Source organism: Lampris incognitus, chromosome 9 (assembly GCF_029633865.1).
Source record: "Lampris incognitus isolate fLamInc1 chromosome 9, fLamInc1.hap2, whole genome shotgun sequence".
NCBI classification, from domain to species: Eukaryota; Metazoa; Chordata; class Actinopteri; order Lampriformes; family Lampridae; genus Lampris; species Lampris incognitus.
Genome location: NC_079219.1, coordinates 27,565,954 through 27,591,144, shown reverse-complemented (window position 1 = coordinate 27,591,144; position 25,191 = coordinate 27,565,954). Strand labels below are relative to the sequence as shown.

Sequence of the window (25,191 nt, the reverse complement as noted above, 5' to 3'; positions counted from 1 at the left end):
AAGACCGTAATATCGGCCGTTTTTGGACATGTCTCACAGTGAGACCGGACAAATCGCACAGGCTTTAGGAAGAAACTAAAGTAAAAATTCAGGTAAGGTTGTTTTTGTAAAGATATAAATATCTTCAGAGTTTGACTGAACTTGCAAAAAAAGAAACAAAAAAGTAAATAAAACGTAGTGTAACCGGTCATTTTCTTGCCCGGTGCGGGATTCGATACGGGTGTATTGCACCACAAGGCGACATAGCTAACAGCTCGCCTAAAGGGTCAGATCTGTTAGCTAGGGACTAACGTGTCCTATTAGTAGTTTGTCTCTGTTTTTACCTTTCAGCTTGAACTGAGCGATATGGCCCAGATTAAACTTGAACGTACTTTTTAAAAAATGAAAAGAATCATTTAAATCCAATTTGGTAAAATTGGGAAATAGTGCCCTCTGCTGGATTATCATTTTGGAATAAGGCTGTAACATAAAATGTGGGGAAAGTGAAGGGGTGTGAATACTTTCCGGATGCACTGTATATATGTAACGGGTTATTTTCTTGCCCGGTGCGGGATTCGATACGGGGCGTACTGCACCACAAGGCGACATCACTAACCGCTCGGCTTAAGGGTCAGACCCGTTAGCTAGGGGCTAACGTGTCTTATTAGTAGTTTACATATATATAGTTTAAATGTGTGTGTTCATGTGTATATGTATATGGGTGTGTGTATATATACATATATATGGATGTGTATGTATGTATAAATATTTTTATATGCATATGTGTAAGTGTATGTTTATGTGTAGTGTGTATGTTTATTTACGATTTCAAGAGCTCAGATGGTGGCAGTATTCACTGTGAATGTCAGAACGCCAACCCCCATAATATAAGAGAAGAAGGGAAGAAGCGACGTTGTTTAGTGTTACAGGGGACACATTTCAGTGTAACACAAACATTTTCACAGTGGACAAGGTCGGTAACAAACTGCTACCTTATTATCGTTAAATCTTTTGAAACTTGCTTTAATATCGGGGCATTAAATGGCTGCGAAATAAGTTTCCCTCCTTCACAACCTATCGTATGTTTCCATGTTTCCATGTCCTAGCGTTCGTTACATGAGCTGTCAAAACAGATTTTTTTTCTCCATAAAGCTTGTCAAGTCAATGACTCTCCAGCCCTTCGATCCATAAACACTTAAAACCATGGGGTGATGTTTATAAGTAAACCATTTAACGCTGTATTTAACCAAAGTTGCATGGATACGTTATCAGTCACATGGTACGATCTGGTGAAGAGAAGGCGACAGCTCATCAATCACGAACCTGCGGGTGCAATGCGGCTGAAATAGAGAATGTCATGCCTTGTGTTTGTCTAACGACATTGTTGATGGTTAAACTAAGAAATATAAATATATATCAATAGATGCATCTAGAATTTGCTTTACTGTCTATAAACCAAAGCATAGCTGACAGTACCGAGAACAAATTCATAAGTTAACGCTCAGGTCCACGACTGCAATTTCTCATATTTTTAAAAGGTACATAATTCTCTCTCTCTCTCTCTCTCTCTCTCTCTCTCTCTCTCTCTCTCTCTCTCTCTCTCTCTCTGTGTGTGTCTGTCTGTCTTTAACACGACACACAAAACACTCATATCTCTGCTCAAGCTACAGTCACGTAAAGCACAAAGTCGACTTTGCATTGGTGCCAGCCACACTTGATGATTTCTGCTGGAATTGTGTTGTTGATTAATCAGATTTTCTTCTCTCAAAGTTAAATTCCCCTCAGATGTACTCTCAGGCCTATTTTACACAGTATTGAGTGTTAAAAACTGTTCTCCATGAAGATAAAGCTGATGTTTGGATCGCTCATTTTCCTCCCAATGTTTTCATCTCGGTGTAACAACAGAATGGTTCTTTGTGCAGTGAGGCAACATTTGCTGCGGGTCAGTGGAAGCTGTGGACACTGGAGCAGGTAAAATGTCCAGTATGCTTGATCAACTTTTATAATCCACTTATTGGCCAAATAAGTGGATTATAAGTGTTTCTTTATGAATACAAGGAGAAAAAACAACACTGATTTTGCAATATGGTTTGCATGACACGTTGAGCTCAGAAACACAATTTGCTAAAACCAGGTAACAAAATTATTTCTTCCCAGGCTATGTCACACTCCAAAGATTGATGTTATCTGTTTAAGTAAAGTGTTTGCACCCACAATGTTCTCATTTGCTGGGGATTCGTTATGGTTGCACTAAGTCTTTAACAGAGCAATTTATAGAGGCCCAAAGAGATGCCTTACTTAACCTGCCTTTAAATGCTGCTGCTGCATCTATATCTGCTTGCTGTTTCTTATTAAAGGCATTTTTTATACGAAGCATATTTCTTAGCATATGAAGGTCAATAAAATATGGACTAAAGACAGAGGACAGATTGTGCCCTCCTGATGTACCATCCCCATTAACTTTACTCTTGTTAAGTTAATGGGAATACTGACCTACATTCTTCTGGAAAGTCAGTCTTTTAACATGAGTATGTAGCTGTAATTGATAAGCAATATGTGTTTGATTGATATTGATTGGTATTGATAAGCCAGTTTGCTCAGTTTAATTTTTTACCCAACATAACTGTACCATCCTAATTAATTAAAGGAAATATACGTAACCTTTATAGATAATTTTTATTCTTTCTGACAGTAAACTTGTGTTAGCTGAATTTGGAAGAGGGGTCAGGCATGCTATATGCATGAACAATAGCGATTAAACAGGCATTTAGTAAGACCTTCTAATAAAGTAAATAAACTGTTTTCCTCTAAGGCTGATCGAGAGACAAAGCAGTTATGACGTTTACTTCAGCAGCCATGGCTTCAACCAGGAGGAGATCAGAGAGAAGCTCCAGGCCTTTCCTGGGGGCTCCGTTGATCTGCTCAAACATGAGACTGGCATCGCTGTGCTGACTGTTAACAACCCCTCCCGCATGAATGCCATCACTGGTATGGAGACTTGCACCCTGTAGACTTATAGCTGCAATCTCACACGTTTATTTTGAGTGAATTTGGTACTCAGGGAACAAATTGTGTCATCTAAAATATTTTATTTTTTACATTTCTTAAAACGTCGGTTGCCAACAGATAACTATAACTCACCTTATCAACCCAGTCATGTCTGGCCTGGCTTGATTTGTTTTGACATTAAAAAAATCCCAGTCTAGTTTCTGTAGTGTCTAGAAATCCCCACTTTAAATTTTGTCTGTACTAAAGATATTTAAAACTAATTACATCCTAAAACTAAAATGCTCCATGTAGCCTGTCTCTGCCCACTCATCTTTTGAACAAAGAAAAAAGGGGTGTAGATCAAGACATCAAGAGGACAGTGATGGTATGTGTGTGTGTGTGTGTGTGTGTGTGTGTGTGTGTGTGTGTGTGTGTGTGTGTGTGTGTGTGTGTGTGTGTGTGTGTGTGTAAGTATGTAAAGCTTCATTTATATAGTGCGTGTTAGACTGAAGGTGACAGTGTTGTAGTTTCTCACATGTCTATCCAAAAAGTTTAGTTGGCCAAGGCTGGTGTGTCACCTTTCTACCTGCCTCATATTTTATTAGTGTAAAATGCAAGACCCCACATGTGGCGCCCTATGTTTCATGGGCCTTGGTGTCTTTGACGCCCCCATATTAAGTTAGCAATTTGGAGGGGGTTGTTACAATATGCATTTTGCTCAGGAAGAAGGAAAAAGCATAGATTTTCTCCTTCAAAGTTGTCATGTGATGTTGTCGTTTGTCGAATTTATCATGAGGGCAATCATCTCTACCAACCTAAGAAAATGTTTTCTTTTAAAAAAAGTACAGTGCCTTGCAAAAGGATTCAACCCCCTTGACAGTCATCACTAATTTCTGGATTATAAAAGACACACACACACACACACACACACACACACACACACACACACGCATCTGTTCCCGAGCAATATTATTTTTGTGAACCCATAAGCTCTAACAGCATGTTCCCAAAGCCAAAATAAGTTATGTTTCACTGACTTTTTTTAAATGAATTACTAACTAAGACATAGTGCTTGCATAAATATTCAACCCCCACATATCAACACTTTGTAGAGTACCTTTTTGCTGTAATAACAGCCATGATTCTCTTGGGGTAAGTATGTACAAGCTTTGCATGTTCTTCTGGAGTAATTTTTGGCCATTCTTCTTGGCAGAATTTGTACAGGTTTTGCAGGTTGGTAGGATGGTGCCTCTGGACTGCAATTTTCAGTCTGTGCCACAGATTTTCAATGGGGTTGAGGCCCGGGACTTTGACTTGGCCACTCCAAAACGTTCACCTTTTTGTTGCTGAGCCATGCCATTGTTGCTTTAGCCTTGTGCTTAGGATCATTGTCCTGCTGGAAGGTGAACCTTCTCCCAAGCTCCAGTTTTATGGCAGACTGCAACAGGTTTCCTTCCAATATTTCCCTGTATTTAGCTCTATCCATTCTTCCCTCAATTTGAACAAGGTTCCCAGTGCCTGCAGGTGAAAAACAACCCCATAGTATTATGCTGATGCCACCATGCTTCACTGTAGGGAGGGTGTTTTTTAGGGCATTGCAGTATTAGGTTTGCGCCCCACACAACGCTTTGAGTTTTGGCCAAAAAGCTCAATTTTCATCTCATCTGACCACAAAACCTTTACCCACATCCTAACTGGGTCTCTCTCATGCTTGGTAGCAAACTCCAAGTGTGCTTTTATATGCATAGTTTTGAAGTTTTGACCAATGGCTTCTTTCTTGCCACCTTCCCATACAGGCCAGATTTATGGAGAGCACGTGATACGGTTGACTCACGCACATTTACTCCAGTTTCAGCCACTGATGGAGCTCCTTCAAAGTGGTTGCAGGGTCATATGTGGCTTTCCTCACCAGCCCACGTCTTGCTTGGACACTTAGCTTTGAGGGACGGCCTGTCCTACAAAGCATCTGGGTGGTGTGATACAGCTTCCACTTTCTGACAATGGATCCAACTGTGTTCCATGGGACATCAAAACACTTGGATATTGTTTTGTATCCCTTTCCTGCCTTCTGCATTTTAATCACTTTGTCTCTTACTTTAGTATTATGCTCCTTTGTCTTCATTTTCTGATGGCATTCACACCCGGCTAATGAACTTTACACAGAGTGCTTTATATACCCATAAACGAGACCGTTACTTTAATATCTTACAGGTACACACTAATTACATCCAATTCTGAGTTTGTTTTGAGAATAATTTGTCGTTTGTGTAAACTTGGAGCACAAGGGGTTGAATACTTATGCAAGCACTATATTTTAATTTTTCATTTATTTACAAAAAGGCAGTGAAACATAACTTATTTTGGCTTTGGGAACATGCTGTTAGAGCTTATGTGTTCACAAAAATAATATTGTTCAGGAACAGATGTGTGAGTATCTTTTATAATCCAGAAATTAGTGATGGCTGTCAAGGGGGTTGAATACTTTTGCAAGACACAGTAAAAAAACAAAATAGAAAAAGTTTGCTACATCTTTTACAAGTTAATCAGGCACCAGTACACAGACAAACACATCTCATAGTGTGTGGAACCTCTCCCACACAAATTATCACAACCAAATAGGCCTTTCCAGTACAGCCCATCTATGTATGTCCATCCATCCATCCATTATCCAAGCCTCTGCTGGAGCCTACCCCAGCAGGGGAGACACCCTGGATAGGCCATCAGTCCCCATCATAGGGCTCACACACACACACACACACACACACACACACACACACACACACACACACACACACACACACACACACACACACATCTAGGGACAATTTAGTACGGCTGATTCACCTGACCTACATGTCTTTGGACTGTGGGAGGAAACCGGAGCACCCGGAGGAAACCCAGGCAGACACGGGGAGAACATGCCAACTCCACACAGAGGATGACCCGGGAGGCCCCGACAAGGTTGGACGACCCCGGGGCTCGAACCCAGGACCTTCTTGCTGTGAGGCGACCGCGCTAACCACTGTGCCACCGTGCCGCCCTATCTATGTTTGTTTTTCGCAAAAGCCTATTACCTTAATGTAATGTTGCCTTTCTCTCAGGTAGTATGATGGTTGAACTGGAGGAGCAAGTGAGCCAACTGGAGATGTGGAAAGAGGGAAAAGGCCTCATCATCCAAGGGGCTGCTGGAACCTTCTGCTCTGGGTCAGACCTCAACGCTGTGAGGGCTTTATCTAACTCGCAGGTAGGTGAAGAGACAGAAGAAATACTGTCTACCTCTTCCCTGCTGCATCCTTGCCTTTGTCTCTCCTTATACACTGATCAGCCAAAACATTAAAACCACCTGCCTAACATTGTATAGATCCCCCTCGTGCCACCAAAACAGCTCTGACCCGCTGAGGCATGGACTCCACAAAATCTCTAAAGGTGTTCTGTGGTATCTTGCACCAAGATGTTAGCAGCAGATCCTTTAAGTCCCGTAAGTTGTAGGTTGGCGCCTCCATGGATCGGATTTGTTTTTCCAGCACATCCCACATAAATTTGACTGGATTAAGATCTAGGGGATTTGGAGGCCAAGGCAACACCTTGAACTCTTTGTCATGTTCCTCAAACCATTCCTGAACTATTTTTATAGTGTGGCAGTGTGCATGCAACAATGTTTAGGTCGATGGTACATGTCAAAGTAACATTCACATGAATGGCGGGACCCAAGGTTTTCAAGCAGAACATTACCCAGAGCATCACACTGCCTCCACTGACTTGCCTTCTTCATATAGTGCATCCTGGTGCCATCTCTTACCCAGGTAAACAATGCACGTGCATCCGGCCATCCACATAATGTAAAAGAAAATATAATTAATCAGACCAGGCCACCTTCTTCCATTGCTCCATGGTCCAGTTCTGACACTCACATGCCCATTGTAGATGCTTTCGGTGGTGGATAGCATGGGCACTCTGACCAGTCTGCGGCTGCGCAGCCCCATACAAAGCAAGCTAATCCAGTGTGTTGTGACACTTGTCTATCATAGCCAGTTTTAACTTTTTCAGCATTTTGAACTGCAGTAGATCTTATGTGGGATTGTACCAGACGGGCTAGCCTTCATGTCCCATGTACCTCAATGAGCCTTGGGTGGCCATGACCCTGTTGCCAGTTTGCTGGTTGTCCTTCCTTGGACCACTTTTGGTAGGTACTGACCACTGCATACTGGGAACACCCCACAAGACCTGCCATTCTGGTGATGCTTTCACCCAGTCGTCGAGCCATCGCAGTCTGGCCCTTGTCAAAGTTACTTAGATCGTCACGATTACCTCTTTTTCCTGCTTCCAACACATCAGCTACAAGAACTGACTGTTCACATGCTGCCTAATATATACCACCCCTTGACAGGTGCCATTGTAATGAGATAATCAGTTATTCACTGACCTGTCAGTGGTTTTAATGTTTTGGCTGATCGATGTATGTATTCATCTGTCTTGCTGTTCTGCATACACATATGTGCACATGCAACTCTGTTGCTATGTACAGTGCATTTTGCTTAATCATTGACATTAACTTCAGAACACTAAATTACCTTTCTTTCACTCTGTAGGATGGCATGAAGATGTGTATGTTCATGCAGAATGTGTTGACGAGACTACTGAGGTAGGCGCATCAGTCATTTTAGACCGCACTCACTAAATCTTTTGTGATAAGTCAGAAGATATTTTAATATGTACTCAAGAGGTTCTGTTTCTCTAGTACAGATGAAAGCTTTGATGGTTGCATCCAGTCCGAGTTCTATGATGTTGGAGCAGTGTTATGTAGTGCTGTGTTTTGCTTACATTTATGCTTTCTCAGCACAGACTGCCTCTAATCTCTGTTGCTGTGGTGGAGGGTAGAGCACTCGGAGGAGGGGCAGAACTCACCACCGCCTGCGATTTCAGGTACAGCAGTGTGTGTGGGAATGTTGTACATGACAGAGAGAGAGAACAACCAACACAGAGAGATGCAGAGATAAAGTCAAAGAGTGGGGGGAATCATTACATTTGTATGGCAGGAGAAAGGAGTGATGTGCCTTGTGCGTTGGTGTGTTTATGCGCTTGAGCAGCACAGCTATCTAAACCACACATCACTTGTTATCTCCGTAACTACCTCACACACTTGGGCCATCACTGTAGACCTCTCACCATCTACAATTCCGCCAGTCTTCAGCAGTTCCTGACTTCTGATCTCTTGTCACCCATAGGTTGATGGCCCCAGGCAGTGTTATCCAGTTTGTCCACAAACACATGGGCCTGGTTCCTGGCTGGGGTGGCGCTGTCCGACTCGTCCACATTGTTGGCAGCCAGAATGCCCTGAAACTTCTTGGCGGTAGTTTGAAAGTTGGCTCGGAATTTGGGCTGCATATTGGGTTGGTAGATGGAGTGCTGGAGACCCCTCAGGAGGGAGACGGTGAAAGCACTGTGACTGGCCACCTGCAACAGGCTGAAAACTGGTTGAGTGTCTACACGAAAGGACCTGCTCCAGTTATCCAGGCTGCGAAGAGGGTGGTGGTGTCAGGGAGAGAGCTTCCTTTTTTGGAGGCCCTGAGGACCGAGAAGGATGTGTTTGGCACTGTGTGGGGTGGACCGGCTAACCTGCAGGCATTGGCCAGCAAGTCCAAACACAAGTGAGGTAGACCCAGAGACCCTTGGAGTGTATTGTTTGCTGACTTATGAGAGTAAAAGATATGTTCAAGGAAGACATTTCGGGGATGTGGGCAGACAGCAGCCATTTGGCATTTTTTCATTTTCAACACTATCCCTCTTTGATAAATCATCAATCAGATCTAACTTTTTGATGAGAATTTGACTGATGATTTGATATATATATATATATATAAAGATAGGTGTAGGAAAAAAAACTTAAATACATTTCGGAACAAGCCTGTTTCGTGCGTCATGCACTCATCAGCTGCCAATGTGAAAAAAAAACACTATGTATGTGTGTGTGTGTATATATATATATATATATATACACTATAAGATTCCACAAATACTTGTGTAAATTTTGATATCCCTGAGTTTCAAAATGGATTAAAACAAGGACTTAAAGCACGTTCCTGACATATTTTTAAATCCATTTTCCACTTCTCTCCAGGTCCCCTGGAAATAAGATTATGGTAATGATTCGGTCATTTAAGCCTGAGTTTAACAATAGCAGCCATGGGGACATACAGATGGATACTAACAAGGAAAAAGCCTGAGGTTATGATATACATCCGGAATGACTGCTGCATATGTTTATGTATATGTTTCCACACTCTTTCCCTTCATTTTTAGATCAGCCTGAGGTAGCTATGATCTCAACAGGGGAGTGACTGTTTACAAGCAATACTCTTCTTGATTATGTGACCACAGTGTGTGTTGTTGGGCTAATTACCATGCCCTTTTCCTGTTCTGTTTCTGAATCTCTCAGCCATAGGTGAGGTTCACTACCTGATTTGAAATTGGTTTTGTTTATGAATTACTGTGTGAGACATTGAAAGATGATGAAACAGCTTGGCCAAATTTAATAAAATATGCTTGTCAAATATTTCACAAGGCCAGATACTCAATCGCATTTGAAATGTTGCATTTATCAGAGGTTTTATTTTTGTATCCTGCCGGATAAGTGAGGCATTGCAGTAACACATTCGCACAAACAGAAGAGGTATTGAGAAGCACACAGGTCCCTGGAGGATGCGAGGGCTTTTGTCTCCTGTTCCCCTGTCCAAAGGTCATGTGTGCTAATAGCTGCAGTGCTAATAGCTACTGTGCTTCGAGTACCAAACATCAGACTGAGCTTGGGCAAATCCCGAGAAGGCCTTATCATAAGGCTGTTGACGTAAACACTTGCATTGCATGAAATGATCTCTTATATAAAAAGCCTGATACTTCAAGTGGCACTTTTTTTTCTTTGCCTATTAGGTAAACCAAAATCATTATGTCCTTTGTTGATAATTTCCATCCAGTTTGATTTTTGTCTTTGCCCATTGCCTTGTTAGCAATGTCAATACATTGATTATCAGCTTAACGGTTACCTTGTATGCTGTAGCTCGTGTTTCACCAGCATTGTGGAAAAACAGTGGATATATCATGAACACTTATTTAAATCTTTTGTCAGGTGAGGTTTAGCTTTGGCAGACTTAAAAATAGATTTTAATACAAGCATATAAATACTGTCATGATCATAAAGCAAATTACATCATACAAGTTTTAACACAACTCACCCTTGGACTCTTACTGAGCTGTTTAAAGAGAAGCCATAAAAAGACAATGGGTTCAATAAGACAAGCACACATTGTTATTCGTTTTGGATGACAAAATGACACAATTTATTCTTAAATTACAAACCATGTAACGAAAAGACAGCAATGCATAAACTGTTACAGAAAGTATGGTTAACTTTATTTCTTCAAAATGAGTGTCGAGAACTCAACTGCTTGATGAAATGATGTAAGCAGGTAAAACAAACAACATTTAAAACTTAAAATTACTGCAGTAGGCAGCCACTCGTAATGGCTTCTTCGTGAGCTTTTATTCTGCCTCAAACATACAACAGGATTTACAGCCATAGAAAAAAAGCCATAAAAAAAATCAAACTAAACAGAATATCAACTCAAAATTTGTCTCCCGGCGAGTAGTTTTATTAACCTTCTCTTCAAACACATGCACAAATTATGACAGAATAACCTTTCATGTGGGTAGTGTGAAAGATCCTCATTTTTACTTTTAGAAACATACCAAAGAAGATTTTAGTCAGGGATAATAAGATACTTAAGAGGTTAGAGAGGCCTCAGCGGCTTAAAAATAGATTTTATCAGACACTCAAAACAGTTGCAGGTTAAATCAAATCAAATCTAACACAAAATATAAATCAGCAGCCAATGATTATGATCTCTTGTTAAGAGGAATGCATTGAAAAATATTTTAAAAAAAAACATACCCCTGAATTAAACTTTTACATGGGACCAGGACCATTTCAATTAAAATCCTGCTTGTATGAGATTCATTAGCTAATCCTTCTCAGTTCCTTTCTTCATGGGACATAAAATGTCCAGATATAATTTCCAGTCCACTTCGGCCTGTTATTTATACATTTTAAGGCCAACAGTTAAAAGAAACAAAAGCACATCATTTGTAAAATCTAAAACAACGTTTTATCTTTAAGTGATGTGGTAGTAGTGGTGGTGGTCGGGGGGGGTAATCATGGGTGAAATTAGGGGTCTTTGAAGACAGTAGTCATGTGAGCCGGTTTCTGAGTGCTGTTAGCAGAAAGTTCATCTGTAGTAGATCAGAGCAGACATTCATGGTTACATCTATGACTTGAAATTCATTTCAGAAAGAAACTCCCCTTTATGTGGCTTCTGTCACTACATGTCACAGATCTGACACTTTTAGCAGCCTTCTGTGCACTAGACTCATTTAATCAAATAAAAAGACTTAGATGCTCCCTGCAGTCTGAAAATACAAACTTAACATACCTGCAATGTATTTGCTCAAGACAGCCAGACCAGCATCACATCTGCCTCCTATACATTGCAAGCCTGCAGCACCAAGCTTTGTTCCTTGTGTTGAATGGTGACTTGAGAATCCCAAGTCCAAGTTTTACACTTATGTCTTGTAGCACCGTTTTTTTTTTGCAAAGATTTACAACCTTGTCAATACAATACAAGCATGTTTTTTTAAACCCAGTCAAAACTGTAATGGCTGGCTAAAAACACCAATATGGGAGTTCATTTACCAAATTTCCAGGCAAAAATTTATGTTTTGATAAGTTATTTTGAACTAAACAGAGAAGCACAAAGCTTGACTACAAAAAGCTTCTTTGTCACTCAAATAAATAAAGGGTTATATATGTAAGTCAGCGTAATGCCTTATTTCTCCCTCTACCACGTAATTCGCCCACATCAGATCTGTGACAGGGAGTAAACAAGGGCCATATGGTAAGGAATAAATTAATGGAACTGAACATAGCCATGTGTTGATGATAAATTGATTTCACACTTCAGTCACTGTACACTGGCCATCAGGCATTCTGGACCTTCCATTGCTACTGGATGAAGAGGGGGTTGAGGCAGAGGACTCTGCTCCAGGAGGGACCCTGTCCTCTGGGTTCAGTCTTTGCCTCCTTGGTCTCTCCTCCCAGGGTTCCACATCTCCCCCCTCTTCCTCTTCATCCTCCTCTTCTTCATCATCACTCCAGTCTCCGGAACCGGACTCGTCCACAGAGGTGTGAGGTTCAGAGGACCTGGAGGGTGAGGCCTCCTCCTCTTCCTCCTCCTCTCCTTCCACTGCCTCAGACCTTTCCTGGGAAGGTGTTGGCCTGGGGCTGATTTGCAGCTGGGAGAGAGCATCTTCCAGAGAGGCGCTGCTACTGCTACCAGGCTGCCCCCCAAGAGAGGTAGGGGGTCTGGCAGTCGCTGGAGGGGCTGTGATAGTAGAGGAAAGACCCATGACCTGCTGTGGCCCACCAGCTACTGTGGTATAAGCTCCGTCAGCAGAGTTCTCACGACTTGCAGTCCCAACTGCCCCAGCACCACCCTCAGTATCCAAACGCAGTCCTGCCACCCCCTTTTTGGGGATATCAACAATGTCCCGCTTCATCTTGCGTCTACGGCCATGCTCGTTGCGCCGATACTGAACCATGTTCTCCAGGTCGGCCACGTACAAAAAGCCGGCAATCAGCATCTCAGCTGTCTTCTTGCCTTTGGAGAAGGCATCCTCCAACTCACGGCTGGTCCGCTCATCATACTGCCACCAGCCATTACGCCCCTCATAGTACCAGGCGTGATCACCTGCTGCCCCTCCACGACCCCCCGCTGATGCCTTCAACTCCTCTGGGGAGAGAAGTGTGGGTCTCTCCAGGAAGTCTTCTGGGACTTCTTGTCTACACAGGGCGCAGCGCTTGCTCTGCCAGGACGCTCCCTTCACGCACAGGAAGCAGAAGACATGACGGCATGGCAGCTGCACAGGGTGGACGCAGCTTTGCAGACAGATGGCACACTCTGGTACTGGCAGGGCTGGAGATGAGCCGCTGGAGCCAGAACATGATGACTCTGCGCTGTTCCCACTTCCACTGTTGTTGACTTTTTTACTGGATGGAAGCGAACTCACTGAGTGGTCTACCTCACCGCAGCTAGCCATCCTTAAGAAGTACTATGAAGTGAACAATATTGCAAGAGATGGTTACTTAGGATGTATATATTGACTATAGTCTGAATTTTTGGATACATGACAAAATTTCACAATCACATAAAACTCTTTAAGTAATTCCAAAATTAAACTGATTTTACAAACGATGAATGCATTATAGCTGTTAAAAATAAAACATATTTACCTTTATTTAAGGGTGACAGACACATAGCATACTTACTGGAAGAAATATCAGTGGTGATGTATCATTAGGAGTGAGATCTGATCTTCAAATCTATTGCCAAAAAGGTGGGAGAAAATGTCTATGAGAGTTCATTTGATTTTGATTCTTTATCGAGGTATCAATAACAAGTAGCACTTTTCGGGTCAACTGAAACTCATGGTTTCATCATCGATAAATCCTGAAGTTACAATAATGGGAAATTCAAATGTCGGCTGGCAAGGTTGATGTTGGAGTTCACGATAGTTTTAATTCCGGTAAACGTACATTGCAATTAAGTTATTCGCCAGAAAACCTTAATAAGATTAGGCACTAGCTAGCTCAAAATACAATAAATTCAGCGAAGCTTTGTTCCTTTAGTTGGCCGACAACAAGCAGCTCAACTCTAGCAGTTATGAGTTTCTCTTGGCTCAGTCAGGCTTTTAAATGAGCTAACGGCGATGTTCCCTGCCACCAAACTAAAAATACCCGCTAACGTTGACTGCTAGCGGTGATAAATGTTTTAAATTATTTCCCCCCCCAAAACATTCACATGGTTAGTCTGTATGCAAGTTCAAACCAATTGTTATCTTCAACAAAGCTCACAAAGACATTTTTCATGACAGGGGACCAAAACAATGGAACCTGTTGTTGTAATTGCGGATAATGACTAATGCCTGGTGAAGTGGGGTAACTCTGGCACTCCAGCAAATAGACGGAGTTCAGCTGAGAGCATAGCTTAAACTGGGCGACACAAATAGCGAGCTTCCTACGGCAATGGGGAAAAATGCTCAAGATCCACGCAATGCCACAATTATGAACGTACCGTATCCGTTCGATTTTTCCGTCTTCGCTCGGTGTTGAATGCGACGACACAAATTCTCGACACCTATCTTGCGACTCAAATTGTTAACTGGCTTTGTTTTCCTCCGAAAAAAAAAAGATCTGACGAAGCGATCGACGCAACAACGTAACCCCACGTAACGTCTTGACGTAGGTCGACGCGCTACTATATCCTGAAAGTCAGTCCGGGCAAGTTACGAGGTCTTCCGGTACGCTCTCGGTTAGAGGACACTGTGTCACAGGGAAAGAGAAAGGGAGCAGTTTTTTTGAGCAAGTCAGATTAGAAAAACCCAATCTAACAAACCGACAATATGTTTTCCCGAACAGTGAGACCTACCATCCGCCTCGCCAAGAGCTTTTCCACCTCGTCGAAAAGCGACGCTAAAGTGGCCGTGCTAGGTGCGTCTGGCGGCATAGGCCAGCCGCTGTCTCTGCTACTGAAGAACAGCCCCTTGGTGAGTCACCTTTCTCTGTACGATATCGCCCACACCCCCGGGGTGGCCGCCGACCTCAGCCACATCGAGACTCGGGCCAAAGTCACCGGCCACATGGGTCCCGATCAGCTGGATGCCGCACTGAAAGGCTGCGAGGTCGTTGTCATCCCCGCTGGCGTTCCCCGGAAACCCGGCATGACCCGCGACGATCTCTTCAACACCAACGCGACGATCGTGGCCACCTTGGCAGACGCCTGCGCCCGCTATTGCCCCGAAGCCATGATCTGCATTATCGCCAACCCAGTCAACTCCACCATCCCCATAACATCAGAGGTCATGAAGAAGCATGGCGTCTACAACCCCAACAAAGTGTTTGGTGTCACGACCCTTGATATCGTCAGAGCGAATACTTTTGTGGCAGAGCTCAAAGGCTTAGACCCAGCACGCGTCAATGTACCTGTGATCGGAGGTCATGCAGGAAAGACCATCATCCCCCTCATCTCACACTGCACACCCAAAGTAGAGTTTCCTGCTGACCAGCTGGCTGCTCTCACCGGAAGAATCCAGGAGGCTGGTACTGAAGTGGTGAAGGCCAAGGCTGGAGCCGGCTCCGCCACACTGTCCATGGCCTACGCTGGGGCCCGTTTCACCTTCTCCGTCCTGGATGCCATGAACGGAAAGGAGGGTGTAGTGGAATGCGCCTTTGTCCGGTCAGAGGAGACCGAGTGCAAGTACTTCTCCACTCCTCTCCTCCTTGGGAAGAACGGCATTGAGAAGAACCTTGGGCTCGGCAAGCTGTCAGCCTTTGAGGAGAAGCTGGTGGCTGATGCCATCGGTGAACTTAAAGGCTCCATCAAAAAGGGAGAGGACTTTGTGGCTAACATGAAGTGAAGAGGGGACATTAACTTAGTTGATCCCAGCATTGTTCATTGCTCATTTGTCCAGTCTTAAAAGAAAGGCATGCAGGCCAGTTGTTTAGCATCACCGTGTTTCTGCTTTAATCTTTTCATAGCAGTGGGGCCGGGAGTGTTTTGGTTTCTCTTCCCCCCGACATCTTCACCCCTTATTATGTTTAGTCATATCTGTAGTCTAAACATTGCACTTATATGTGTGGCTATATAGTAACATGGACTCATTGTACTGTGGCTCCCCTATATTTATTTTTGTAAGTATCAAGGTCAGAGGATGATGAATTTTCATATGTCCACATTTTTATGCCTGTGGGAATGGTCTGTGACCAGTGGGGTCCTCACTTAATGCTGAATCAAATCAAAGGAAAAAATGATACCTGTTGATGCAAATAGTCGTACGTCACAAATGAGCAGAATGTTGGTAACTTCAATAAACGGTTGAGCTTGAAACAAAATGGGTTTTTTTTGTTCTTGGGTTGGTTTTTTTTAACAGTATTTCCGTATATGGTAGAAATAGCATATAAAAAGCTTTAACTTGATAGTGTTCAACAGATATACACCGGGTGACTATTTTGCTCCTCTTCACTTAATCTAGACCCCCTCAGACAAGTGCAGGAATGAGAAAGATCCATTCATTATGTTAGCCACTTATCCTGCTCTCAGGGTCGCGGGGATGCTGGAGCCTACTCCAGCACTCACTGGGCGGCAGGTGGAGAGATACCCTGGACAAGCTGCCAGGCCATCACAGGGCACTTACCTATAAAAACAAAACTATTTAATTGAACAACGCAAATTTTAAGTCCTTTTCTGTTCTGTTGTCTAGTGGTGTACGTAGATCCAATACACAATCTATGCATGTGCCTTTCCTCACAGACCAAATGAATTTTACAACCTTATGAACCATAAGAGTGGGATAGGGGGTTTTGTGTTGCAGACCGACCCATTAGTGATGAACATCTGAGCTTGAAACAACTACATTATTTGGGCCAAGTGTGTAGCTCAAGAAAAGTCAGTAAAGTGGACTGTCCACCCGGTGTAGGCAGTGGCATACGTATGATTATGGTCTGTCTTGAGCATACATATGTCTCATGAAAACAAAATATTCAGAAGCAATTAGAGAAAAAGTGTTTCTGCAACAAACGATCAATTCTATCAAATGTGTGATCTCAAGGTTGCGTACTGCTGCCCAATAAAAAAGTCCCATAAAATAAAAACACTCTTATCTGCATTGATAACCTGTAATTTCGAAAGGTGGAATTGTATTTCCGCATCAACGTAGATGAATTTGTGCGAGAGCAAAGTCAGAAATCAGCAAAGAAGTAAGAAATTACACTCGCCTACAAACCCAGTATAGTTTTATTTGACATACAGGTGCTTTTGGTTTCTGATCAGTTGGTTTTATTAAAAGCACAGGTTCTTTTAACACCAATAGGCATTACCAGTGGTAGAATAACTCTTATCACTCAACCAGGCAAAACTAGCTTCCGGCCAAGACACAGAGACACGTGACTGATTTTAAGCTCTTTGACCTGAAGACATGGTCATTACTTGATAGCATGCAACCACTCCTCAATCTGCTCAGCTCGGTCAGTGGTAGTGATATAATGATGGTGCCACGAGGCAAAAAGCTAAGTCACTATTTTACAATTCTGCATCAAAGAAGCAACATTGTAAAGACATCTAAAGAACAGAACAATATTGAACAATGTTTCTACATAATATCACAAAATCTACATTAAAAAAAACAAAAACAAAGATGCTCAATGTTGCATCTGGGCCCCATTAAATAACCATATCAACAAGCACATAATATAACCACAGTGTCCCTTCAGTACACATCCCATCCGTCTGCCTGCCAGTCCTCCAAACAGTCAGATGTTTTCCACTTTTTGTTTGTTTTTGCTCTGTCAAATTGTAACAGCAGTCCTGTGTCTCTGTTGTATTGTTCAAACTTGCAGAGAAGTGGGGAGAGACACTTTCTGAGTGGTGGAAGTGAAGGAGAAGAGGCTAGAAGAGAAGATTTGGTTTTAAAGTCCACATCGGCCTGAGCCGTGTGGCTGCATGTTCCCCATCCCGCTTGTGCATAAACGAATTATTCAACTCATAACAGGTAGCAGCAGCACCCCTGCAGCGAGGGGGTGAGGGGGGCAAAAAGGGGGATGGAAGGGCAAGAGGGAGAGGTGAAGGAGTCAGGGGATTTAAAGGGGGAGGGTCCGGCGTACTACTGTGCGGGTCCATCTTCAGGTGAGACTGGGTCTCTGTCCTGGCCCCTGCGATGCCTGTGCTCAGTCTTATTTCTGTTATCAGAGTCCTCTCGTTCACTCGTGTCTCTTTCTCTCTCTCTCTCCCGCTTCCTCTCCCGCCGCCCATCAGGACTCTCCTTGTCTCTCCGGTTGTTGCGGTTCCTCCGCTCTCCTCTTCTCTCCCCCTTCCTCCTTCCTACTGGAAGAAAAGATTGAAGCAAAGCAAACACAATTCTTATAATTAATTGCCCAACAGCATTGTCGTTTGCATCAAACAACATCAAATGGAGGAGGGTTGAATTAAAAGGAAAACTCATATTTGTAGCAGGTGCAAGAGCCGTATATATTACAATCAATACAGCTACAGAGGGTTTCAATGCACAAGACAATAGAAAATGTAGATCTACTGTAATTGCTCTCTGGCTGGCCAAGAAGAAGTGACTTTTAATTCTCTCCACGAGTGGTTCCATATTTGGTTCAACATTTTAGTTTTAGTTAGGGAAGGGTTAAAGGTCAAACAAGAATCTGCTGAGTCAGTCTCATTTCATAACACTTTTATATTGTCCAAACAAGTGGTACCCTTTGTTACTCCTCTTTTCTGGACTAAATAAAGGAATTGAGTATTTTGTTTTGATTGGACAACCGAGGCAGCCTTTGAAACACGTTTGACCACTGAGAATGAGAGAATTTAAACCATCCATCCATTATCCATACCGCTTATCCTGCTCTCAGGGTCGCGCGGATGCTGGAGCCTATCCCAGCAGTCATTGGGCAGCAGGTGGGGAGACACTCTGGACAGGCCGCCAGGCCATTTGCTGGTTCATTCCCTGTGTGGCCTGTACTTAGTGGTTGGCTTATGCAGTTTCCGCATTTTGCCACTAGATGTCAGTCACGCACCACAGAGAACAGCCACACCCCATCGGACTTTCAGCTGTTGCAACGCTCTCCCTTGATAAGCAGACTTTGTCCAAAATAGAAAGCCTTTAAATAAACTCCCAATTTATCTGTTCTTGCAACACTATCTCATAAACAAAACGAAGACTTCAGGAATGCTGGAGGTTTATCTGCAGGAGCTGAAGTTATTAATGATAATAACAAGTTCCACCCCCGGGGAGAGTGGAGACAGATCTTTCTAGTGTAACCAGGGGCCCTTTCCTGTTGTTGTGCGGCTGCTGTCCATGTGTGAGTGGAGCCGACCAGCACGACCTGCTTGGACGGCTGGCTGGCTGGCTGGCTGGAGTGGGATTGTGAAACTGCTGAAGTAGGCAGTAGGCATAGACACAGAGAGAGAGAGAGAGAGAAACAGAGAGAGGAGAGAGAGAGAGAGAGACATCCCCCCCAATCTCTCTCTCCCTCCTGTCCGCCTCATGTCTCCCCCCTTCCTCTTGCTCTCTCAGTTTGTTCATTAATCAACCCGGTCTCCCGGTTAGACCAGGGGAGAAGGGCCCACTGCTGGCCTGTCTACCAGCCCCGGGCTGACCCACACATTCCAGGGGTCCACCTAGAGCGATACTGAACCCTACTTGCCCACGTGTTTAGTCCTCTCTCAGCTAGCAGTACAGCAATACTTCAGAGGCAAGGGGACGAACCCTGATGAAATTGGGCAGGAAAGGGTCCGAATATAAATGTATACTTGTCAGTACATTTCATAGACACACACACACACACACACACACACACACACACACACACACGTTCAGATAAGCAGTACAGACAATACAGCAGTAAGTAAGGGTTGTCGAAAAAGACAGAGGAGGAAAGAGGATGAGAAAAGTAAAGGTAAGGAAAATGGAAGGATGGTTGGGTGGATGGATGGATGGATGGTGGGTTGTATACTCTGGTGGACCGGCTCATTTAGGATCTCCCCTCCTCTATAAACACAGGAAGTCCCCTCTGCTCACATTGTTTTCTCTGCCCTGACACCAAAACTATTTACAAGATCAATGGATTAGTCATACAGTATCCTCTGTGTTTTTCACAGGGCCAGTGGAGAAACCTAATCCATACCAGGGTTGAGATGACTGTTTATCAAGCCAACCTGTGTTTTGTTAGTTGGAACAGCTTCTGATAGACTTTGTAAACTGTGTTGACGAGAGTGCTCAGACCCCAAAAGAAACTATTTTTGGGGAATATGCTCGACGCCTTTCGAGCCTTTCATAACTTCCAAAAACTAAAGTGATAGAAATCAAAATTAACTTTCAACTGGTAAGTTATGTCATATCGAACCGGTCCACCGGCGTATTAAACGGCGATCTATTTGGATGCGCAGTATAATAACCTTGTTTTGGCAGAGATGACACCAGGAGATGTTGCAACCTGGTTTAGCGGCACGGCATACTGCATGTCAATATGAGTTACCTTTGGGGAGGGGGGGGGGGTCTCTTAAACAGCCGTGTTTGTCATTAAGGAGTGTTTGGGTGCCTCGGGAGACTATTTTGCAAAGACTCCTACCATTAGTTTATCAAAATAAGTTTAATTTTAGCAAGGCGGTGTGCTGGAGAGCACAGTAAGGAGCTTGCTTTTGTGAGGGTGGTCCCTCAGAGCCAGACGGCCTGACATGCTGCACCAATGCATGCATGTCAACAGGTCACTGACACAAACAGAGAGAGAGAGAGAGAATGAAAATAATGATAATGAATAATGATCACAACCTTAAACACAACCATGACAACAACAATAATAATCATGAGGATAATAACAACAACAACAATTATAATAATAATAATAATAATGATAATAATAATAATAGGAGAGATTAGGTTAGGGAGCTATCAAGAGAAAGAAAATGTAAAAGCAAAGGGTAGGAGACAGACACAAAACAAAATGAGACAGAGGGCAAGGGTAGCGAAAGTGTATGTGTGCGTGTGCGTGCGTGCATGTGCGTGTGTGTGTGTTTGGAATAGCACAGTGAGTGTAATGACGGCACATCCTCCGTGGCAGCCGTGTTGTCGTCCGGGGGGCTTTTGGCGGGAGCCAGGGCAGGATTAAAGGCTATGAGCTGTCCTGTAAGAGGAATGCCTGCCGCGCGGCCACCAGCATAATGGTGGGAGGGGTGGAGATGGGGGGTGGGGTGGCGGGTCGAGGTGTGTGTGTGTGGTTGGGGGCGTTGAGGTTGGGGTAACATTCCCTCTTACTGACTGGTTGGTGCTGGCTGGTGCGCGCGCACGTGTGTGTTTGCATGGCGTGGGGATTTTTTTTTTTTTTTGGTACGTCAATCAGTCTCATTCTCTGTATATATGGTAGTAGGGATGTATGCATTCGTGTGTGTGTGTGTGTGTGTGTGTGTGTGTGTGGAGGGGGTTGTTAAATGGGGCCAGGGTTTGCAGAGGGCACACAATCTATCCAGCTAGAGAGATAGAGAGGTGAACAGTAGGTCGGTCGGAGGACAAATTAGCCAGCATTAAGTTGAAAGAGACGGCGGTGGATGAGGATGTGTGTGTGTAAACACTCACAATCTCCAGGCATGGATATGGAAGAAATGCATAGCGGAGCTTTTTCGTTTGACCCTAGACTATATCGGTTACTTTAAAGATCAATTTGAAGCTAATCAGCACTTCCTGGAAGCTGTGATTTGACAAACTGCCTCGCGATGACACCTGAAATGCGATCAAGCAGAAACGCCAAGGCTTTCCAATCAAAAGTCGAAGAAATCTTTCTAATCTGTGCTGACCTGTCGGTGTTTTGAACACCCAAAGATGATCCGACATCCCAGCTCGGGGACCGGTTTCTGATTCAGATTCTGACTGGTGAACTGAGTTGACCTAAAGTAAAAGTGAAGTGTGAAGTGCAAGGGTAGGCACATCCCGCAGAACTGATTCGGGAGTGACAGCCCACATCAGCTGGCTGGCGGGAAACATCACACAGCACAATATTATTACCTCACTATGCTTTTCTTTGGCAATAAAGGCGGTAAAGGAGAAAATGGCCTGATATCTATAATTAATACGTTGAATGCATCTTAAAATTAATGCTAATACATAAAATGCCATTCACCTTCATTGCTATTGAAAGTGCTGGTTGATTTTACACATGAAACAAGGATGGTAATCCAAAGGTTCATCTTATGTGTAAGTAGCGATGTTGTGGGAGAAGTAGCTAACGAGCGTCCACGATGCTTCGGCTAACAACACGCGAGGCTGGTATAGGCAAACATGGGGAGGGTTGAGAGGCTGTGCGAATGGATCCGGAAATTGTCTGCGTGTGTGCGTGAGACACGGAGAGAGAGAGAGAGAGAGAGAGAGAGAGAGAGAGAGAGAGAGAGAGAGAGAGAGAGAGAGAGAGAGAGAGAGAGAGAGAGGAGAGAGAGAGAGAGAGAGAGAGAGAGAGAGAGAGAGAGGAGAGAGAGAGAGAGAGAGAGAGAGAGGTAGCATCAAATAAACCTGGTCATGGAGATGGCCCTTGGCGATGGGAAGAAGGAAAGAGGGTAGGAAGGGTAAGAAGGGAAGGAGTGCAGGGGAGATGGGGGGGAAGCTCAAAGCACAGTGAGATGAGCCAGGGGTCAAAGGTAAAAACAAAAGGAGAGTCCATCCAGGATGAAAGGCGGTGTTTGGGAGGGAGGGAAAGCGTGGCATAGGCTGAGAAGGATGAGTTTTGGGAGAGGAAGCTCAGACATATGAGGAGCAGCACAAAGGATGCAGCGAAAAGTAGAGGAGGGGGAGGAGATAAAACACAGAGCAGACAGAGAAGCGCTGATGGAATTGGAATAGGAGGAAGAGTGAATGCGATAGAAGAGGGCAAGAGAGGAGGAGGAGGAAGAGGAGGAGGAAACAGGAGTAGGGAGGGAAAGGATGCAGCAGGAAGGAAGCAGGAGGGCATGAAGGATGGAGGACGGAGGAGGAAAAGCAGAAAAAGTGGAGAGTGAAAAAGGAGGAGGAGGACGAGGATGTATCAGTGTCTGGGGGCGGCTGGGGATTACCGGGGGCTCTCTGAGGTCGGACCACTGACCCACTAGCGTGTGCAGAACGTAAACAGTAAGGAGAGTACGCGCCGGAGCAGATAATTAGCCTTCGTTTGCCGGGATTTTCTCCCGGAGCCAGGGCAGCTGGGTAATCACACGCAGGAGCAAGGTCGATAAACTGGGCATGTAGTGTGTGATGCACAACACAGCTGTGTCATTCATCTTTCTTTCTTTCTTTCTTTTCTTTCTTTCTTTCTTTCTTTCTTTCTTTCTTTCTTTCTTTCTTTCTTCTTTCTTTCTTTCTTTCTTTCTTTCTTTCTTTCTTTCTCTGTATCTTCTATCCGTCCCCCGCTCTGTCCATCAGGTCCACATTGGATCAATAGGGGCGTTTGACTCCACATTAAACCTCGGCCCTGACTCGACTGACCCGGAGCCCCGTCAGGGAGGTCAGGCGGCGGGGGGGTGGGGGGGGGGGCGTCTGCGTTTTCTTTGGCTCTGTAGGCCTGAGTGTGTGTGTGTGTGTGTGTGTGTGTGTGTGTGTGCATATGCGTGTCTGTGTGTCGGTATGCGGGGTGCATACAGGAGATTGGGCGATCAGGAGAGAGATACATACCACAGGGCAAGAGTGAGAGTACTTATGTGAGCGAGCGTGCTAGTTTCACGCGAAGTGAGTGAGAGAGAGAGAGAGAGAGAGAGGAGAGAGAGAGAGAGGAGAGAGAGAGAGAGAGAGAGAGAGAGAGAGAGAGAGAGAGAGAGAGAAGTGACATCCAGGAGTAGTAGAAGGGCCGTTTCACAAGTCTGCACCACAGTTCAGGTTGATGCTGTTGTCTCTCTTCACGCATTACCACCTGTACATGTGTCTGTCTGCTTACGTCTTTGTTTGAGAGTGATGTCAAGGGTTTATCTGTGTGGACTTGCACATACCACGTGTTTGTCTGTTTGTTTGTGTGTGTGTGTGTGTGTGTGTGTGTGGTGTGTGTGTGTGTGTGTGTGTGTGTGAGAGAGAGACTCTGTGTGTGTGTGTACGATGTTACATGTGCACGCAAATGTGTGTGTGTACTGGCAGCTGCAGGGATAAACCAGTACTGATCCCCCGGTCGCCGTGTGCCTCCCAAGGGGAGGATGTTGATGTTGAACTGGCTGTTTCTGTTCTAGAGTCAACTGCTCTTTTGCTGTATCACACACACACACACACACACACACACACACACACACACACACACACACACACACACACACACACACACACACACACACACACACACACACACACACACATACACACACACACACACAGTGTTTGTTCTGTAAGTGTGAGGCCCCAGGGGGCTGATCTCAGCCTCCTAGCCTGTCTGCGATCTGTCATTTAACACTACAGAGACCCGGCTAAAAAACAACCAGCCACAGCTGCCAAGCCTCAGTAACCACACACACACACACACACACACGCACACACACTTAAATGCAAAGCATTGGTAAAGACATTTGCTTCTCTATACAAATTTAGAAAGAAACTAGTCCCGCTCTTCTGCTTTGAACCAATCCGAGAGCACGTTTCACCCAATTCATTAGGAGCGATCACGCTATTCCTTGTTTATGAGAAGCAGAGAAAGCCGTCTCACCGCTCAAATATCTCCAAGAAACATGGCACACAACAAACCCCTACTGCAGCATCACACATGTGCGTCCCCCCAACCCGCCCCCCCATCATCCTCGCCTCTTACCACAACGACAATCCCCTGAGTAAACACTCGTAGTCCCTAACGGAAGAATGACTAACTGCGATTGCTCCGACTAAAGCGGCAAAATCTGGAATTTGTGGAGAGCTGAAATCCTCCTGTCATATGCTGCAAATATGGAAGAGCGGCATGACTGAGGTCACCAGTGACTCCAGCAGACAATATCTGATATACCAATTTCAAGAAAATTGTTTCTCTTTTTTTGCTGTATCACACATATACACATGCATTTGGATAGTTTGCAGCAGAAACTACAAGCATGGCATGGCAGGAAAGCGAGTTTACCTGGACATCTCCGCCTCTTGACCAGGCACTCTCTGATCTCGGAGATCTCGGGGCAGGGTTTTCCGAAGGGTGACGGGTATTGGAGGACCTGCCGAGTCCTGGTCTCCTGGCCCCGCTTGAATCCGCAGATTCTACCGGACCGGGAGCAGGGGCTCCACTCACCTCCACTCCCCCACCTCACAGTGCACTGCGCCACAGACACGGGGGTTGATGGATCAGTAATGATGCATTTCATGTCAGTACTACATGTCATTAATAATCCCACATCGGTCTGATGTCTAAAAAAAAAAATCAATTTATTCTGTTTATAAACGTCTGTTTTTCTCGAGGAACCCTGTCCACCCCGTGTTCTCGCTGCCCTCCCCATCTCAGTGTTTATGCTCTTCCGTGTTCATGCCAGAGACGACCACATGACATGCAGGCAGACACTGCTTCAGTTTAAGTTAAAGTTCGTTTTCCCCCTGCAGAAATTTTAGATGCTCCACTGGTTCGATTACATCGACTCTCCTCACTATTCT

The 25,191-nt window shown here is 44.4% G+C and overlaps 4 protein-coding genes across 5 annotated transcripts in view; 2 read left to right on the top strand and 2 right to left on the bottom strand.

Moving 5' to 3' along the window:
- The first annotated feature begins 1,885 nt into the window (after nt 1-1,885).
- echdc1 (enoyl CoA hydratase domain containing 1) lies at nt 1,886-8,860 on the top strand. Its single transcript, XM_056286804.1, has 6 exons — nt 1,886-1,950; nt 2,792-2,967; nt 6,069-6,211; nt 7,557-7,609; nt 7,810-7,890; nt 8,193-8,860. Exons 1-6 carry the CDS (start codon nt 1,886-1,888, stop codon nt 8,617-8,619), a joined length of 945 nt encoding a protein of 314 aa, XP_056142779.1. The 3' UTR covers nt 8,620-8,860.
- Nucleotides 8,861-10,282: 1,422 nt separating this feature from the next.
- On the bottom strand, nt 10,283-14,337 carry LOC130117521 (E3 ubiquitin-protein ligase rnf146-like). Of its 2 annotated transcripts, none has more exons than XM_056285613.1 (3): nt 14,148-14,337; nt 13,307-13,396; nt 10,283-13,125 (listed from the first exon to the last, which is right to left on the bottom strand). In XM_056285613.1, exon 3 carries the CDS (start codon nt 13,111-13,113, stop codon nt 11,968-11,970), a length of 1,146 nt encoding a protein of 381 aa, XP_056141588.1. In that variant the 5' UTR covers nt 13,114-13,125; nt 13,307-13,396; nt 14,148-14,337; the 3' UTR covers nt 10,283-11,967. The 2 variants fall into 2 exon arrangements, with proteins under 2 accessions (XP_056141588.1, XP_056141587.1); XM_056285612.1 differs by having other exon boundaries at nt 13,343-13,396.
- Nucleotides 14,338-14,353: 16 nt separating this feature from the next.
- Nucleotides 14,354-15,964, top strand: mdh2 (malate dehydrogenase 2, NAD (mitochondrial)). Its single transcript, XM_056285615.1, has one exon. It carries the CDS (start codon nt 14,476-14,478, stop codon nt 15,487-15,489), a length of 1,014 nt encoding a protein of 337 aa, XP_056141590.1. The 5' UTR covers nt 14,354-14,475; the 3' UTR covers nt 15,490-15,964.
- Nucleotides 15,965-16,862: 898 nt separating this feature from the next.
- Nucleotides 16,863-25,191, bottom strand: part of rspo3 (R-spondin 3) — an 18,040-nt gene continuing 9,711 nt past the window's right edge. Inside the window, 3 exon segments of the mRNA XM_056286963.1 lie at nt 16,863-17,951; nt 24,674-24,833; nt 24,835-24,860. Of these exon segments, the coding sequence (XP_056142938.1) occupies nt 17,731-17,951; nt 24,674-24,833; nt 24,835-24,860 (407 nt within the window). The 3' untranslated portion in view covers nt 16,863-17,730.

Excerpts from the sequence above, each read along its gene's own strand:
- echdc1 (XM_056286804.1), top strand. The coding sequence starts at position 1,886 with ATGGTTCTTTGTGCAGTGAGGCAACATTTGCTGCGGGTCAGTGGAAGC. Across the intron at positions 2,968-6,068 it reads CCGCATGAATGCCATCACTG|GTAGTATGATGGTTGAACTG; the intron begins GTATGGAGACTT and ends CCTTTCTCTCAG. Across the intron at positions 7,891-8,192 it reads ACCACCGCCTGCGATTTCAG|GTTGATGGCCCCAGGCAGTG; the intron begins GTACAGCAGTGT and ends TGTCACCCATAG.
- LOC130117521 (XM_056285613.1), bottom strand. The coding sequence starts at position 13,113 with ATGGCTAGCTGCGGTGAGGTAGACCACTCAGTGAGTTCGCTTCCATCC.
- mdh2 (XM_056285615.1), top strand. The coding sequence starts at position 14,476 with ATGTTTTCCCGAACAGTGAGACCTACCATCCGCCTCGCCAAGAGCTTT.